Genomic DNA, 13849 nt, shown 5'->3' with positions numbered 1-13849 from the left:
ATCACTAACCCCAACTCTGTCTCCCCTGCCCGATTCATTCATTCGTTCATTCGTTCAACACCCTGTCCCCAAGAGGCTCAGTCTGGGGACATACTGATCCAGTTAGATGCGAGTGCTTCCTAGTTATACATGGCGCCTGCTGAGAAGGCACTTCAGAGTCCAGGCACCCACCTTCCAGGCGCTTACCGTTCACTACTCTAGCCTCATTTAGAGCTCACATTAAGAGCACGGGATCTGGATCCATACTGTTTGGATTCAAATCCCAACTTCACCACTTGGCAGCTGTGTGTTCTGGGAAAATGACCCACCTTCTCTGTGCCTCCATTTTCTCACCTGTAAAACGGAGTCCCAGGCTGGTGGGAGGGTTTAAGGTGTAAGCCATGGAGAGCCCTTTAGCGAACATCCAGACTGGCAATAAACTCAATAAATGGTGACTTATAATTAATTCCTCGGAAGCATCCTAGGGAGTGGACACTATTGTGTTCCCCATTTTAAATATTACTTTTTTTTTTTTTTTTTGTAAGTAGAGACGAGGTCTCGCTATGTTGTCCAGGCTGTTCTTGAACCCTTGGATTCAAGCGATCTTCCCGCCTCCGGCCTCCCAAAGTGCTGGGATCACAGACGTGAGCCAACGGGCCCAGTCTGTGTCCCTCCCTCGTTTTTACAAATGAATAAAGAGCGGCTGGAGAAGCAGACTCTTGCCCGAGGTCACCAGCTTTGCAGTGTAGCATCCCCCGATTTGATCTCCTGTCTCTTTGGCTCCAAAACCTACACTCAGTCCTGGGGGCGGTTAGCGGCAACCGCTCAGAGAAAGCGTGACGAAAAGCAATCTGTAAAACCCTAGCCTGGGAGAGGGGCTTCGGTGCGCGGGGGAATTTGCAGACGCTCCCTGCTGGCGGAGATTTCTTGAACTGTCCTTCGGCGCGGGACTTTCGGCGGGTCCCGGCCGGGCCGACCAGAGTGCCTGCGGCGGAGACTGCAGTGGAGCCAGTACAGGCTACAGTGGCCTAGGCTGTGGCGGGAGAGTCATGTCAGAGCCGCAGCCGCGGGGCGCAGAGCGCGATCTCTACCGGGACACGTGGGTGCGATACCTGGGTGAGCGCGGGGCGACTGGCGCGGCGACCCCACCACCACTGGACTGGGGAAGCAGGGGTCGCCGGACGCCGGCCCGGGGCCTAGAGGAGGCGGGAGGTTCTTAGTTCTCATTCTGCTTTTGGGCCGGAGACTGGGCTCAGATAGGGCTAGGGACTTGCCCAAGGTCACACTACCCTGGTGGGCCGCCCAGGGCGGAAGCTCGCATGGGGTGAGCGGGCTGCCAGCTCTGGCATGCGCTCTGGCTGGCTGTGGAGTTGAGATCTCCACGCCCATTTCGGTCCTGACACGCACTGATTCTGTCTGAACCTCAGTTTCCTCCTCGGCAAAAAACAAAAACAAAACCAAAAACAAACCAGATGCACACGAGGGCCTCTGTCATTGAGTAGTGGTTGCGAGGGTGGAATGGGATAAAGCGCAGAAAGGCCTGGCACTTGGCGAGCGTCCAGTCAGTGGCGCTGCCCTCGATCACTCTGCCCCTCTGGGTGCCTGTCACCTCATTAGCGCAGTTACTCCTGGGACCAAGACCAGGAAATCTAACCAATAAGCAATGGTAATGGTGACTCTGTGCTCAGCCCGCCCTCAGTGGCCCGAGTCCGAGGTGGGCATCATAGCACCCGTTTACATCTTGGAAAGGCAGGCTCAGAGAGGTAAAGTCACTTGCCTAAGGTCACCCAGGGACTGCTTAGCTGGCTAGGATGAGAACTAGCCTGCTCCAGCGCCCCCTTGTGGAACAGTTCGTGAACCTAGGAATTAAATGTTCCCTCCCCCAGGCTATGCCAATGAGGTGGGCGAGGCTTTCCGCTCTCTTGTGCCAGCGGCGGTGGTGTGGCTGAGCTATGGCGTGGCCAGCTCCTACGTGCTGGCGGATGCCATTGACAAAGGCAAGAAGGCTGGAGAGGTGAGTGTTAGCCTATTTTCCAACTCCCCACCCCAGCTCTCTTCCTGTGTGGTTCAGTCCGCAGCCTTGCATGTGATAAAGTCCCTGTGGGACACTCCGGTCCCTACAACCTTGCCTAGTGCAGTCCACAGACAGTCCTGTTTGTAGGACAGTGTACCCCCGCCCCCACACTCTCACTCCCAGACCTGGATGCGGCAGACTGTACCCCACTCCTGGGTGTGGACAAGTCCACTGGCCACTTGCCCCCCCAGGTCTAGCCTCATGCCCCTTGTTGCAGGATTTCCTGCCTCTGCCCCAGCTGGATTAAGTGTCTCTACGCCCATCAGGTACCGAGCCCCGAAGCAGGCCGCAGCGCCAGGGTGACCGTGGCTGTGGTGGACACCTTTGTATGGCAGGCTCTGGCCTCTGTGGCCATTCCGGGCTTCACCATCAACCGCGTGTGTGCCGCCTCTCTTTATGTCCTGGGCACTGCCACCCGCTGGCCCCTGGCTGTCCGCAAGTGGAGCACCACTGCGCTTGGGCTGTTGACCATCCCCGTCATTATCCACCCCATTGACAGGTGGGTGCCTTCCTGGCCTCAGGGATCATCCACTCTCCAGGTAGAGCTACCCTCTGCGAAGTGTGAGTCATGCCCACTTTGCTGGAACAATAGCAGGGACAAGGCTGGCACTTGGCCCCTGGGGTAGAAAGGACAGCCTGTACCCTTGTCATATGGTCTGGCAGGCACTTTAGCAATAAAAGAAGAGGGGTGCCTCGAGGGTACGGGACACAGGACAAGTAAATTCCCAGAAAGAAAGCCTAGTGTTACAAAACAACCAGAGGGAGGCAGGAGCAGGTGCACCCTGGAGGGGATGCATTTTGGGAGGTATTGGTGACAGAAGCCTAACTCAAACTGAAAGTTTGAATAAAATGGAGTAAAAGTCCAGGTTTGTGTTGCATTTAGGCATGGCTGGATCTAGGTACCCAAATGATATCATTAAGGGTCTGCGTCTCCCCATCCTGCTGCCTTTCTCCCCACCCCACCCTACTTCTTGCTGGCTTCACCTGCTTTCTCCTTGTGGGAGCAGAAATGGCCCTAGCAGCTCCCAACTTCTATCCCACCAGCTTAGCCTCCCCCAGCAGAAGCTTTTAAATAGTAACAACAAAAATCCCAAGTAAGGGTGTCGGTGGTCCATTCTGGACTGCATGCCCACCCTATGAGCCAGTTTCCCTTTGTTGATTGGCCAGACTTGGGTCACATACTTGGTCTTAGAACCAGAGATGGGCTCAACCCAACCAGACCAATGTAAGAATGAGAGGAGGAGTCTTTCTCCAGAAGAAGATAGCTGACCCTGAGGCCCTGAGCAAGTCTTTTACCCAGTGCCTCAATTTCCTCCTGAATAAAGAAGAGGATGGCTTCTATTCTGAGAATTTGAGTCTAGCTTCCCCAAGTAACCCAAGGTGGGAGGATCAGGATAAGGGTGGGTCTCTGCCTGTATGGCATTTGTATCCTGAATCTAAGCATCTCTTTCCCTAACCCTGGCCTTCTGCCTTCTGTTCCCTCATGAACACCCTTGGGCACCTGCTCACCACCATCTCACTCCCTACAGGTCAGTGGATTTCCTCCTGGACTCCAGCCTGCGCAAGCTCTACCCGTCAGTCGGGAAGCCCAGCTCCTCCTGATCACACGCTGGTACCTGGCCTGTGCATCAGCCTCCTCCTGCTTCATGTCATCCTCCCACTCCTGCCAGGGGATGTGGACACCTGGTTCCCTGGGGTCCAAAGACCCTGGCACCTGAGTGGGTTTGAGCCGGACAGAAGCTTAGAGACAAAGGCTTCAAGAAGCAGTGGCTGCAGAGTCACAGACGGGCAGGCCCTGAACCCTGTCTGCTTCCCCTTAATCCATGAGGCTGAGTGGAAGTGGACCCTGGGTGGGCCCAGCCCTGTCTTTTTCAGGAAAATTACATCCTCCCATGGAGGATGAGAGACTGAGGCTCAGGGAGGGCAAGGAATAGGCCCAAGATCACTTGGCAAGCTGGGAACCCAGGACTCCCAGGTGCTTGACAAAGTCACCCCACGGTGGCACGGCTAAACAAGGAGCGGCAGACAACTCAGGGAGAAACTCAGGAGTGCAGTACCAGGGACACCTCAGGACAGATTCTCTGGCCAGGCCCTTCCCTGACCCAATAAATCCTGACAAGGCTGTTGTGTCTTCATTTCTGTTTGGGATGAGCAAGGATGTGGTGGTGGGGAGGAGGGATGGGTAGCAGCCTCCCGCCCATCAGTGCTTCCCTGCAGGTACCTGGTGTCCCACATTGGTGCTGCCAGCCTCCTTTGGGGTAGGCATTAGCCTTTACTTACTTTTAATAGAGATGGGGGTCTCCCTATGTTGCCCAGGCTGGCCTTGAATGCCTAGGCTCAAACAATCCTCCCACCTCAGTGGGATTATAGGAAATGAGCTGGGATTATAGGAATGAGCCACTGCACTCAGCCTGGCATTGCCCTCTTGTTGCAAGCCTCCTAAAGCACCGACCCCTCTGGGAGGGGACCCTGTTAGGCAGATACCATCTGAGCCTGAAGGTGCCCAAGATGGTAGTGGCAGCCCTATATGAGGGTCACATGAGACCTCCTCATGAGGGGACTCAGCAACCTGCAGAGAAGGAAGTGACCAGGGGGCTTCTTAGAATCAGGGAATGGTCTGTTTTCCTTGTGGCTTCCCCTGAGCTGCTGGGCTCGATCCTGGGCCAGCTCCCTCAACAGCTCAGAGAGATAGAGAGGTGGGAGCACAGGGCCAAAGCACACCTGGGCCCCTCAGCCCTGCCCCAAGCCCCAAATCAGCTCCTGCCAAGACCCTGGCCCCACCCCTCGCAGCCCAGGTGCAGTCAGGTAGGCTGATCCTGCCCTGGTGGGACTTGCCTGCACCTGGGCTGGGACTTAAAGGGGCTGCAGGGCTGGGTGGGGGTGCTGCCAGCAAGACAGGATGGGGGCTCCGGGGTGGTGGTCCCTGCTGCTCTGGGAGTATCCATGGCTACAGGATGAGTGTGATGTGGGGTGAGCTTTTCTCTGCTACTCTTACTGTCCCACACTGGCAAGGTCCCCTTCCCAAGCCCCTATGGCCTCTGCCCAGTCACCTGCCGCTCCCTCCCAGCTCCCTTAAAGGTTCTAAGCCCCGCCTCGTTCTCTAGCCCCCCCTCCCCACCCCCCATTCCCTGTCTGAGCTGGCAGTCACATCCTTCTCCAGTCCAACATTTTCCCAGCTCATCCCCCCCAGCACTCCCAGCCCCAGGTGGGGCACGTTCACCCCTGCATCCCTGTGGCATCTCCTGGCATCTACCACCAATTCCTTGCTCACTCACTCTCCACCTTCCAGTCTGCAGGCTCTCCCTAAAGCTGGGAGCTGCCCAGGCCACATGCAGGCTTTGTGCTCATGGGCACAGCCTAAGCGCCCAGCCTTGTCCTCCCCATCACCTGCCCTCCTGTGCCTCTATGCCTTTCCTCACAACACACTGTTCCTCAGCTGCAAATCCTTTCCCTCTTGGCCAGCTAGGAGCATCCTTCCGAACCAGCTCCAGGGCCCCTTCTGTTGTTGCCGCTTACTATGCCCTACTGTGGGCCCCCTCTGCCCTTGACTGCCCCACTGGTGATGCCTTGTAAGGAACTACTGGGGTGCACGTTTGCAGATGCCTGGCACATAGTAGGTGCTCACATAAGGGGCTTTCAGGCACTCCCAGGCCAGGCTGATGGGGATGAGGTCGGTGGACATCCTGTCTGTAGGAGGAAACACCACCATCCCTACAACACCCCAACATTTTACCCTGCTCCATTATTATTATTATTATTATTATTTGAGACCAAGTCTGTCACCCAGGTTGAAGTGCAGTGGCACAAACTCGGCTCACTGCAACCTCCCCGTCCTGGGTTCAAGCAATTCTCCTGCCTCAGCATCCCAAGTAGCTGGGACTAGAAGTGCATGCCACCATGTCCAGCTAATTTTTGTGTTTTTAGTACAGAAGGGATTTCACCATGTTGGCCAGGCGGCTCTTGAACTCCTGACCTCAAGTGATCTGCCCGCCTTAGCCTCCCAAAGTGCTGGGATTGGAAGCGTGAGCCACTGTGCCGGCTCCCTGCTCCATTCTGGAGATGCAGGGAATTAATTGAAGGTGGGGGATGCTGGGGGAAGTTTTGGGGCACCCTCTGCTGGCCATGTTCTCACTGAGTCTGGTTCTCCGCCTGAGCTAGCCTGGGCTGGACTCCCAGGAGACAGCCTCCTGCAGGAATGTAATGAGACAGACGTCCTCCTGGCAGTGAGGAAGGAACCCCAGGTGGATGCTTGCCACCTGTGCCTTGGCACTTACCTGCCCTCCCTGGTCCCTGTCATGCCTGGCTATGAGGTCTTCACTACCCCATTTAAAGCTAATGGCTTCATCCAACTGGTAAGGGGGCTGTTGGAGGCTCATGAGGACAAGGCTGCCAAGAGCCAGGGGGTACCCAGGAGATTCGGGGGAGCAGAGCTGGGGTGTCTGGGCTGGAGAGAAGAGTAGAATCAGATCATACTGATTTGCAAGTCACAGCCTCTCTGAGTGTGAGTCTTTCTCTGAAAGATGCAGAGCACTCTACCACTGCAGAATTCAGTAACTAAGGATTTGATGCAGATTTGCCATTTAGCATCTGTGTGTTTGCACATGCCCTTTACGTGCATTTGTTTCTTGCATCCTCAACAGCCTCGTGAGGAGATAAAACCATCATTCCCATTTCCCACATGAAGACACTGAGGCTCACAGAAGGGAACACCACAGTGTCTACCACCAAATACATCATTCTTCAAAGCAGAATTGGCTTTTTTTTTTTTCCCTTGAGACAGGGTCTCGCTCTGTTGCCCAGGCTGGAGTACAGCGGTGCAATGATGACTTACTGTAGCCTTCACCTCTCAGGTCCCTGTCATGCCTGGCTATGAGGTCTTCACCTCATACTGGGAATGGAGACTTTGGACTGTGACCTAGACCCAGGTTCAAATCCCAGCACCAGTCTTGCTGGCTGTGACATCATGGGTAAGTCACTGACCTTTTGTTAACCTCTGTTTCTTTGCTTGTTAAATGCAGGTCTGGTCCATGCCACCCCCAGTTCCCATCTCTGGTGCACTGACCACCCCCGTCCCTGACCTCTAGGTAGGAACTTCTGGATGCTGCCCTGGGAGTATGTGTAACGGTTGTGAGGTTACCTGCCTGGCCCCCTGGTTACCCTATCAAAGGTCCTTGGCAGGTAGGAGGCCCCAGATTTGGGTGTGGAGGGTGGAGGTAGGCTCTGAGGCAAGGGAGGCAGCTGGCCAAGGAAACCAGTCACAGCCTTGCATGAACAGGCTTATAGAAGGCATCATCTTACTACTAAAGGCCTCTGAGGAAACTGACACTGGCCTGGGCCACAAAGACCCACTCGAGGTGCCCATTGATCAGAACCAAGGAGGGTCCTGGCTTCTGGACCCTGTCTGGAGAGGCTCCTACTGTGTGGGACCTTGGGCAATCCTTTCCATTTCTGGGCCTTGGTTTCCCCAAGTGCAAAATGAGAGCATTAGATTGGTCTGCCACTTTTGAGGCTCTCATCTAATCTTTATTAAACAGATATCTGGAGACCCCTTCATCTCCACCCACATAACCCTTGATATATGCCCTTCTGAGAGTTTCACAGAGGAGACAGAAAGCTTGTAGTCACTCACACCATAGTATAAACAACATGTTATCTTTCTCTCCTTAGGAAAAAAATAGCTTCATATTCTCTCAACTTTCAGCATCAGTAAGCAAATAGTAGAAGGTCAGAAGTTTACAGCTGTGTATGTTGGGGGAGTGAGGGCATGTTGTGTTTTGGCTTAAAACTGTCTTTGATGTCTTTGGCTTCCAGATTACAATCAGACCCCTGAGAAGACTTCCAATCAGGCCCCTAAGAAGGCTTCCAATCAGGTGACAGAGAAGGCTGACTTGTCCTCTGAGTTGAGTCAGGTTTCTGACTCTAGGGGGCCTGGAGACGAGTGAGGGAGGCCTCTCCTGTAGCCTGGGCTCTTCTCCAGGTCCCCTTCACAGTGAGAGACACTGGGGCCCCACATCCAGTGGTCTTTGGCTGTCCCTGTAGAACCAGGCTCTGGCTTCCTCCTTCTCCTCTCCCCCTCCTCTCTGAGCCCCCATTTGTGGCCTGCCAGGGCAGAACCTGAAACCTCAGGCAATCTGGCTATGAGCTTGCTTACCTCATGACCCTGGAAGCCACTTACCCCTTTAAGCCTCCTTATCCAGAAGAACAGTAACTGCTGCCCACTGGATATTGTTAATAAATGCTGCCTTTGTTGCCTATCTGCGAAGGGAGGGGCCAGGGCTTCCATTTTTCTGTTTAATCCTCCCAAGAATCCTCCCAATAATCCCATGCAGTAGACACAATCAGATCCCATTCTATAGATGAGGAAACTGAGGCTTGAGGTCACGTAGGTACCAGTTGAGGCCGGAATCCCTGCACCCTCTCCCATGTGAACAACATGGTTCTGGGTAATGGGGGCTGTCATCCAGTCTCCTCCCTGCCCCTGCTAGTACACTTCCTACCTCTTCTGGTGCATTTTCTGCCCCCGCTGATGCACTTCCTACCTCTGCTGGTGCACTTCCTGGCTCTGCTGGTGCACTTCCTGCCTCTGCTGGTTTATTTCCTGCCCCTGCTGGTGCACTTCCTGCCGCCGCTGGCACACTTCTTGCCTCTCCAGGCCCTAACTAGCCTCTCCCTCTTATATATGGAAGTCTTCCCAGCTCACTGACACTCGTAACAGGGACTCTGCTCTTGGTGTTGCTGTCCGCCCTGGGGATGGACATCTGTGTCTTCCTTTACTACTGCTGGCTCAGGACCCAGAGCTTTGAAGCATGTCCAGATGCAGGTCCGGGCAGCGGAGTCTAAGGAGCCCCCACACCCACCAGCATTTTCCAATAAAGAGATGTTCACCAGTGAGTTTAGCTCTCTGGTTTTCCTGAGGAAGGGCTGAGAACATGAGGTCCCCAAAACAGGGGCCACTGTTAGGGGATACTGTCTTAGGCATGGCAGGACTCAGGCAGGGGTGGGAGGGGTGGAAAGAAGTGCATTTTTCCCCCAAAGCTGTGGCTGCCTTGGGTAGGCTGGGCTCAGAGCACTCCTGCCTTTGCCCCTTAATGTTTGAGAAGCCAGCAGCCCCCTAGGGCAGAGGTTGAGCCTCTTGAGGATGACAGAGAGGAGGACCCATTGGAGGTTTACTTTGCACATCCTCTTGCTTGTAGACCAGTGAGTGGCATGTCACAGCTGGCTGGTAGGGATCACAGCCAACTGTTAGCTTTTCAGGAATTTTATGAGCTCATTGTTAGACACAGCCATTATTAAAAATTAAATAATGTAGGCTGGGTGTGGTGGCTCATGCCTATAGTTCTAACACTTTGGGAGGCCAAGGTAGGTGATCTGCTTAAGCCCAGGAGTTCGAAACCAGTCTGGGCAACATAGTGAAACCCTGTCTTTACAAAAAATATAAAAATTAGCTGGGTGTGGTGGTGCACACCTGTAGTCCCAGTTACTCAGGAGGTTGAGATGGGAGGATTGCTTATGCCTGGGAGTTTGAGGCTGCAGTGAGCCGTAATCATGCCACTGCATTCCAGCATGGGCAGCAGAATGAGACCCTGTCTCAAAATAGATAAATAAATAAATAAATAAAATAAAATAAATAAACAATATGAAAAGATGAATGATATAAACTTAGATTTAAATACATTGTACTAAAAACAAAGTAAATGCTCAAAACGTATTGCCTTGTAATCATTTTACCACACTTTACTATCATCTATGCTCTTGGGAGCTTATTTACAGCTATTCCGTTTGGCGGAAAGACCACATTATCGTGTGCCACTGTGTATCACTTTATGTGGAAAGCCTGAAATAAGCCATGATGGACACATTTATACCATGGAAACTGACAAGGCAGGGTCTCTCTACCCTGGGAAAGCCTGTGGTTTACCACCATTCTTCTGACTCTCTTGCTAACCCAGGGGGTAGGTAGTGTGAACCAAAAGTATCTGAGACAGGTCTCAATCAATTTAGAAAGTTTATTTTTCCAAGGTTAAGGACGCATCCATGACAGCCTCATCCTGATGCCATGTGCCCAAGATGGTTGGGGCACAGCTTGGTTTTAAACATTTCAGGGAGACATAAGACATTGATCAATGTGTGTAAAATGTACATGGGTTTGGTCTGGAAAGGCAGGGCAACTTGAAGTGGGGCGGAGGCTTCCAGGTCATAGGTAGATAAGAGATAAAAGGTTTAGTTCTTTTGGGTGCTTATCAGCCTGTCACTGAATACACAATTTACATGTGAGCAGGGGTTAAAAGAATAGTCACTTAGGCTTTAGTCTGGTTCAGTGAAGCTGCATTTTTACCTAAACAATAGGGCAGAGGAAGCAATCAGATATGCATTTGTCTCAGGTGAGCAGAGGGATGACTTTGAGTTCTGTCCTTTGTCCCGCACTTGTGAAGATCAGCTATCCATTTACAATGCCAGGGTGAAACCCAGCAGAACTGTTTTAGGGTAAAAATCTTGAGGCCCACAAGGAATTTCCTTGTGGGCAAAATGTGCGTGAGGTATGTAGCTTTTTAATCTTTGTAGCTATCTTATTTAGGAATAAAATGGGAGGCAGGTTTGCCTGACGCAGTTCCTGGCTTGTCTTTTCCCTTTGGCTTAGTGATTTTGGGGTCCCCACATTTATTTTCCTTTCACAGTGGATAACACTGCTCCCCATTCCAGACTTACATTCTAAGGATCAGAGAGGGCAAGTGACCTGGCAAAGGCCTCCCAGCATATATGGTCACAGGTAAGACTCAAGCCTGGTCTATTATTCCCTCCCCAAAACTGCCTGGGAGGGAGAAGGGAAAGCCAGCCTCAGCTGTGTCTCCTGGCTATCTGGAGCTCTCCTTCCAGATTTCTTTCTACCTCTCTGGCTGTCACCCCAGTGCTAAACGCTTGGGCTCAGGCCCTCCTCTGTCTGCCCTGGCTGCTCCCACTCATTCTTGTGGCTTCTGTCCCCAATACTCTGGCACCACATCTCCTATTTATCTCCTCTAGACATATATCACGGTAGCAGCCTCTAGCTTGTTCCTCTCTAAATGTTCTCTCTGGCCAACCACTTCTTAAAATGTTCAGAACAGAGTCCAGACCCTCATAGCGGCTCTCATGGACCTTGGTGATTTGGATAACGCCCCTATCATACACACCCTTCTCACTGCCCCACCCCAAATCTTCATTTCAGCCATTCGGTCCTTTTTGGGTCCTTAGATCTGGTGTTTCTCCTGCCCAGGCTTTCTCATATACTGTTCCCTCCTATTGGGAAACTCCCTTCCATGCCTTTCCCCCAGCCTGTCCTGCAGGTCCACCAGCCCTACCCTGATTACAGCCCCCTCCTCCCTCAGTTCCCGCTCCCCAACCCAAGGTGACCTCTGACCCCCTCTAACTGGCTTGGGAAGCTCCTCTTGTAACCACCCAGTGGGTTATGAAGGCAGGGGAATTGCAGTGGAGAAAGAGTTTATGCAGAACTGACTGAACAGGAGACCGGAGTTGTTTTTTTGTTTGTTTATTTCTGTTTTTCTTTTGAGATGAAGTCTCGCTCTGTCATGCAGGCTGGAGTGCAGTGCCGTGATCTCGGCTCACTGCAACCTCCTCCTCCCAGGTTCAACCCATTCTCCTGTCTCAAGGAGACAAGTAGCTGGGACTACAGGCATGTGCCACCACGCCTGGCTAATTTTTGTATTTTTTAGTAGAAATGGGGTTTCACCATGTTGGCTAGGCTGGTCTTGAACTCCTGACCTCAGGTGATCGACCCGCCTTGCCGTCCCAAAGTGCTGGGATTACAAGCAGGAGCCACCGAGACTGGAGTTTTTTTATTATTCAAATTAGTCTCTTGGAGCATTTAGGGGCTAGGGTTTTTCAAATGTAGTTTAGGGGCAGGGTGGTGGGGGCGGCTAGGGAATGGGGCCTGCCGCTGACTGGTTGAGGCTGCAATGATTAGGGTGTGGGAAATGATCCTGCACGCTGAGTCACTTCTGGGTGAGGCCGCAGGAGCAGTTGGCAGGTCCAGCTGGAACCATAGGTGTCAGACATACAAAAAACCTGAAAAGATACCTCAAAAAAGGCCGGGCGCAGTGGCTCACACCTGTAATCCCAGCACTTTGGGAAGCGGAGGTGGGTGGATCGCCTGAGGTCAGGAGTTTGAGACCAGCCTGGCCAACATGGTGAAACTCCTGTCTCTACTAAAAATACAAAAACTAACTGGACGTGGTGACGGGCACCTGTAATCCCAGCTACTCGGGAGGCTGAGGCAGAATTGCTTGAACCCAGGAGGTGGAGGTTGCAGTGAGCCAAGATTGTGCCATTGAACTCCAGCCTGAGTGACAAGAGAGAAACTCCATCTCAAAAAAAAAAAAAGATATCTCAAAAGGCCAATCTTCCTGAAGAGCCAGGGGTTCCACAGGCGAATGGAGCCCCAGCAGCCCCCTCAGCCCTGCGTGCCCATGTTCTGGTCTTCTCCCTGGCTCTATACTCAGTGTTCAAGGGGCTGCAGCAAGACGGGGCTTGGGCCACGGAGCTACGCCTGGCTTTGCTGCTCCACAAGGGCACTGTGGCTGTCAGCCTGTCCCTGCAGCTGCTGCAGAGCCCCTTGGGGCTACAGGTGGCTGGCTGTGGGATCCACTTCTCATTCATGACACTTCTAGGCATCCGGATGGGTGCGGCTCTAACAGTCAGCAGGGCCTCTGCGCCAGCTGGCCCAGTCTGTGCTAGAGGGCATGGCGGCTGGCAGCTTCCTCTATATCACCTTTCTGGAAATCCTGCCCGGGAGCTGGCGACTTCTGAGCAAAGGATCCTCAAGGTCATTCTGCTCCTAGCAGGCTGTGCCCTGCTCATTGGCCTGCTCTTCATCCAAATCTAAGGGGCTTTGAAAGAGAGGCCCTTGCCTCTCCCTCCCTGCCCCAGTGTGTGGGGAAAAGGAAGGAATGGGAAGGGAGGTTCTGAGGACCAAAGCTTTCTTTAGGAGCTAAGGATGGAGCCTTTGGGACTATCTGATCCATGAGAGGGAAGTGGGCAGGCAAGAGAGACTGGTCCCAGCCCCAGGAAACAAGAGATAGTTTAGTCACTAGAGACATGATTGGGGACATTAGTGTTACTAGAAAGGGGTCTCAATCCAGACCCCAAGAGAGGGTTCTTCGCTCTTACACAAGAAAGAATTCGAGGTGAGTCCATAAAGTGAAAGCAAGTTTATTAAGAAAGTAAAGGAAGGCCAGACGTGGTGACTCACACCTGTAATCCCAGCACTTTGGGAGGCCGAGGCGGGCAGATCACAACATCAGGAGATCAAGACCAGCCTGGCTGACATGGTGAACCCTGTTTCTATTAAAAATACAAAAATTAGACGGGCATGGTGGCGCATGCCTGTAATCCCAGCTACTCAGGAGGCTGAAAGCAGGAGAATCGCTTGAATCCGGGAGGCAGAGGTTGCAGTGAGCCAAGAATACGCCACTGCACTCCAGCCTGGGTGACAGAGTGAGACTCCGTCTCAAAAACGACGACGACAACAACAACAACAACAACAACAATAACAAAAACCAACTAAAGTAAAGGAATTAATGAATACTCCACAGACAGAGGAGCAGCAGCATGGGCTGCTTGACTGACTATACTTATAGTTATTTCTTGATCATGTAACTACCCAGCGTGTTCTCCTTGCCCACTGCCTAGACAGAGCCAATTGATCAAGACGGGAATTGCAATAGAGAAACAGTAATTCACACAGAGCCTGCTGTGCAGGAGACTGGAATTTTATTATTACTCAAATCAGTCTCCCCGAGCATT

General features: G+C 52.7%; 1 protein-coding gene and 1 pseudogene across 2 annotated transcripts; both read left to right on the top strand.

Annotated features, from left to right (window-relative positions):
- Positions 1-25: 25 nt before the first annotated feature.
- On the top strand, positions 26-4176 carry MTFP1 (mitochondrial fission process 1). Of its 2 annotated transcripts, XM_003905419.4 has the most exons (4): positions 26-1095; positions 1866-1993; positions 2320-2552; positions 3583-4176. In XM_003905419.4, the coding sequence occupies exons 1-4, from the start codon at positions 1029-1031 to the stop codon at positions 3653-3655; spliced, it is 501 nt and encodes a 166-aa protein (XP_003905468.1). In that variant the 5' UTR covers positions 26-1028; the 3' UTR covers positions 3656-4176. The 2 variants fall into 2 exon arrangements, with proteins under 2 accessions (XP_003905468.1, XP_017800727.1); XM_017945238.3 differs by lacking the exon at positions 2320-2552.
- Positions 4177-5570: 1394 nt separating this feature from the next.
- Positions 5571-13267, top strand: LOC101010265 (annotated as a pseudogene).
- Positions 13268-13849: the final 582 nt, after the last annotated feature.

Source organism: Papio anubis, chromosome 16 (genome assembly GCF_008728515.1).
Source record: "Papio anubis isolate 15944 chromosome 16, Panubis1.0, whole genome shotgun sequence".
Taxonomy (NCBI): Eukaryota; Metazoa; Chordata; class Mammalia; order Primates; family Cercopithecidae; genus Papio; species Papio anubis.
This window is presented reverse-complemented; position numbering and strand designations above follow the sequence as displayed.

Coding starts and splice junctions, on each gene's coding strand:
- MTFP1 (XM_003905419.4), top strand. CDS start 1,029: ATGTCAGAGCCGCAGCCGCGGGGCGCAGAGCGCGATCTCTACCGGGAC. Junction 1,096..1,865: donor CACGTGGGTGCGATACCTGG/GTGAGCGCGGGG, acceptor TCCCTCCCCCAG/GCTATGCCAATGAGGTGGGC. Junction 1,994..2,319: donor AAGGCAAGAAGGCTGGAGAG/GTGAGTGTTAGC, acceptor TACGCCCATCAG/GTACCGAGCCCCGAAGCAGG.